The sequence below is a fragment of the Molossus molossus genome, unplaced genomic scaffold (genome assembly GCF_014108415.1).
Source record: "Molossus molossus isolate mMolMol1 unplaced genomic scaffold, mMolMol1.p scaffold_m16_p_13, whole genome shotgun sequence".
NCBI lineage: Eukaryota > Metazoa > Chordata > Mammalia > Chiroptera > Molossidae > Molossus > Molossus molossus.
In genome coordinates, this window is record NW_023425348.1 from 48,035,839 (window position 1) to 48,040,018 (window position 4,180).

Sequence of the window (4,180 nt, forward strand, 5' to 3'; positions counted from 1 at the left end):
AGAGTTCAGAAAGACTAAACAGCAAAAGTTTAAATATTTGTTGAGAATTGACATCCTTTAGGCACTGTTAGGGATTTACATGAATTATCTCATTTAATCTTCATAATATTCCTACATGAAAGATATTGTAATTCTTTCTATACTCATTCTGCATTTGAGGAAACCAAAGAACTGAGAGGTTAATAATTTTCTTAAGGTCACACATGTATTATGCTGCATTGTTAATTCACTTTTTTCTTGATAATTAGAGTTTGTTATTTTGTCACAACATAGCCGAAACCAAAAATACCTATGAGTTTTATGCCACAAACTTCCTTCCTTTGCCCTAACCTAACCCTACTGAAAACACCTAAGTGATTTTATGGACTCAAACTTCTTAGCGATGCGTTGGCGGATTTGCTTGGTCTTGATGCTGTAGACAATGGGGTTCATGAGTGGTGGTACCAGCAGATACACATAAGACATGAGAAGGTGAACCATGTGAGGCAGATGTTCACCGAAGCGGTGCACAAGAGACAAACCAATCATGGGAATGTAGAAGAGTAGCACTGCACACATATGGGAGACACAGGTGTTGAGGGCCCGAAGTCGCTCCTGGCGGGAGGCAATGCTTAGTACGGTATGGAGGATAAGGGCATAGGAGAGGAAGATAAGCAGTGAGTCCATACCCACGGTGCAGGCCACAACAAAGAGCCCATAGATGTGATTGACCATGATGCTAGAGCAGGCCAGCTTCATGATTTCTAGGTGCAGACAATAGGCATGGGCCAGCACATGGGAGCGGCAGTACTGAAAGTGATTCAGGAGGAATGGCAGGGGGAGGATGAGCAGGGCACTTCTAAGCACTGAACTCAGCCCCATCTTGACAATACGTCCAGGTGTCAAGACTGAGGAGTAACGCAAGGGGTTGCAGATGGCCACATAGCGGTCAATGGACATGGCCAATAGAACTGATGACTCCACTAGGGACAAAGTATGGATGAAGAAGAGCTGAGTAAAGCAAGGAAGAATACCAATTTCTCTGGCATCAAACCAGAAGATACCTAGCACAGTGGGCAGTGTAGAAAGGCAAAGGCCCAAGTCTGTAAGGGCCAGCATGGCCAAGAAATAGTACATGGGTTCATGGAGGGTGACATCAGTACGGATGATGTGGAGGATGGTAAGGTTTCCTACGATAACTGTCAAATAGATGAAGCAGAAGGGAATAGAGATCCAGCCGTGGAGATCTTCCAGACCTTGGAAGCCTGTCAGGAAGAAAGTGGCTTTTTGGAGACTGCTATTGTAAAGGATTGTCATGGCTTTGCAATCTTGAATTCATCAACCTGCAACGTAGAATGAAATTCTTGGAGAGTGACAAGGCTGAATCATCACTCATCTAAGTGTCCTGGGCCCAGAGAGTCAAGAAGGGTCTGCCGATGAAATGGGATAGAACTGGGGGACTTGATCTATTAGCCTTTTCTGGAGGACCTAGGAAGGAGACTTTTTTAAATTTAAAAAATATTTACTTTTTAGAACAGTTTTAGATTCACAGAAAAACTGAGAAACAATACAGTGAGTTCTCATAAACTCTGAATCCAGCCTCTTTAATTATTAACATATACATTAGTATGGTACATTTGTTAAAATTATTAAACCAATATTGTTATTAACTAGAGTCCCTATTTTGTTCAGATTTCTAGAAGGGATTTCTATAGTTCATGAATGCCATATGATTTACCCTGATGGTGGTATGTTCACCAGTGTTGGACTTGTAGTGGTTCCATGAGATCATCATAGATAGCACCCCTTTCACATGTTTTTTCCCCAAAAAACCACCCCAATTCAATCAGTAAAGCATTCAGAATCTGTATCATATATATGGGGGATTGGTACTACACAACATTTTTCATAATTGTCTGCTAGGATCAGGTGCATCTCATGTGCCTTAAGATGTATTTATAATTTAGCCAGGGACTGCATTTCATTCCACAATGCCTGGCATGCTGGGGAGTGCAAAAGAAGTATTGAGTAAATGTTTGCTGAACTTCTTGAACTTGTATCTTATGACCAGAGTGATGTCTTTCTTGACTATACATTAAAGCCTTTGGTGGCTCAGGAAGAAGAAGGTGGTATGCAAATCTGAAATCTAGAACTGAAAAATGTCTGAGAAGAAGCAGGGTCTCCAGAACACAAATAATTCTAGAAAATGGTGCTTTGGGGATTCATTCTGAAAGATATCAGGAGAGATAATGTGTTTTCAACAAGATAACAGTTAAGCTGGGGCTCGATGTAGACATGGGGATGGTATATACCAAATCTGAAACAGAAGTAACAAAGAGAAACCTGAACTAAACAACGAAAAACCTCTAATCTTTAGCTTATAATGAGGAAATGAATTCTTCAGAGTCTCAAAGTGAGCGATGCCTTTGGGGCTTGGATCAATATGACACACAGTATTGGTCTGTCCCTATAGTAACTGACCTGGTCTCTCCTTTACTTCTGCTTTTGGAACTTTTAATTAACTACATATATTGCCAGCCACACTCTAATGGGTCTAAGTATATAAATATGGTATGACTACTATATTTTTATCACATGCATAAAAAGCTTAAAATAGCTAATACCTATTTAATATATTATGTTTCTGACTCTTTACTAAGTGCTTAATGTATATTATGCCTTTCTACCCTCACAACACTCATATGAGATAAGTTCTATTCTAAGGAGCGTAAGGAGAAAATGGTAGCACAAAGAGATGACCTGGGTATGGTTACAGAGCAAGGAAGTATTAAAGATGTAATTCAAACCCTCACAGAATACTGCAAAGTCTGTATTATTGACCTACATCATAGTTCTCCTCCTTACAAAAGTCAGGCAATTAAAAAAATAAATTAATTTAAAAAATCCAAATTCTAATTTTGGTACCTTAGCACATGAATGGATAGCCATTTCCATTATTTGAGGCCCGAGTTTAGTTTGAAACATTCTCAATGTAAGCTTAATAAGAAATTCTTGGAGAGAGTATCTAGAGGATGTTATGTGTAGTTGGTTTAAGTGAGGGTTTGAGATACCGGGCATCCCTCATGGGTATGGAGAAAATTGCTAGTGAATGCAGTGTGAAAGGAAAAACAAGGGCTCAATTCATAACACTGGAAACTATTTTAAATGAGGGTAAGACATAAAACTTGAACTAGAAAAGAGAGAAAGAAAGGAGGATCAGAGAGACAGGATGAAAGTAGTGTTTCATATCACTAAAGTCAAATCACCACTGTTAATTACAAATAAGAGATGATGCAGGATGAAGAATTTTTTTAAAAGGCATTGCATTTATATGATGGTGAGGTCATTGTTTTTCAGAGAATATTTTAATAGATTGGGGATTATAAAGGCTTAAATTATCAGTGGGTAGGGAGGAAAAAGTAAAAAGTGTATATTATTTATAATCTTCCATTAAGAGAAATTCTATAAGATGGGTGAAGATTTCAGGATATTTTAAGAAAAAGGGATAGCTCAGCCAGTGTGGCTCAGTGGATTGAACATCAAGAGGTCCCAGTTCGATTCCCAGTCAGGGCACATGTCTGGGTTATGGGCTTGATCCTCAGTAGAAGCTGTGCAGGAGACAGCTGATAGATGTTTCTTTCTCACATCAATATTTCTCTCTCTTCCTTCCTATCTAAAAAAAAAAAAATCAGTAAAAACATACCTTGAAAAAAAAAGATAGATGGACATTGAAATACTAAGGATAAAAAAAGAAGAAAAGTTCATACTCAGCTTTTGTCATTCATGGTTCAAATAAAAACAAGTAATAATAACAATACAATGATTAATACAACAACAAAACCCCTCTTGTTTTATGATTCCAAAGGAGAAACAGGGAATTAATATAAAAAAGGACATCTAGGAACAGGAAAAATGAAGGAGACAAGTAGAGACTTGGAAAGAAGATAGATGGGCTGTGAAGGGAAAAGGGACTATTTTAGGATTTGGAGAGCATGCTGTGGGTGACACAGGCAATGATGCAATCTTGCTCTACTATTGAGAGAAAAAAATGACAAAAAATTTTAAAATAATAATAAAGAAGAGGACATTTCCATTAACTAAGGGAGGATGCAAACAAGAGTTTAAATATACATGTGGCTTTCTAGCCATCAGACTTCCAGCAGAGCTAGTTTCTATGTATCTCACATTGAATCATTTCAGA

At 38.2% G+C, this 4,180-nt stretch overlaps 1 protein-coding gene across 1 annotated transcript; it reads right to left on the reverse strand.

Annotated features, from left to right (window-relative positions):
* Positions 1-336: 336 nt before the first annotated feature.
* On the reverse strand, positions 337-1,296 carry LOC118628559 (olfactory receptor 51G1). The gene has a single exon (XM_036259542.1). It carries the CDS (start codon positions 1,294-1,296, stop codon positions 337-339), a length of 960 nt encoding a protein of 319 aa, XP_036115435.1.
* Between the last annotated feature and the right edge of the window lie 2,884 nt (positions 1,297-4,180).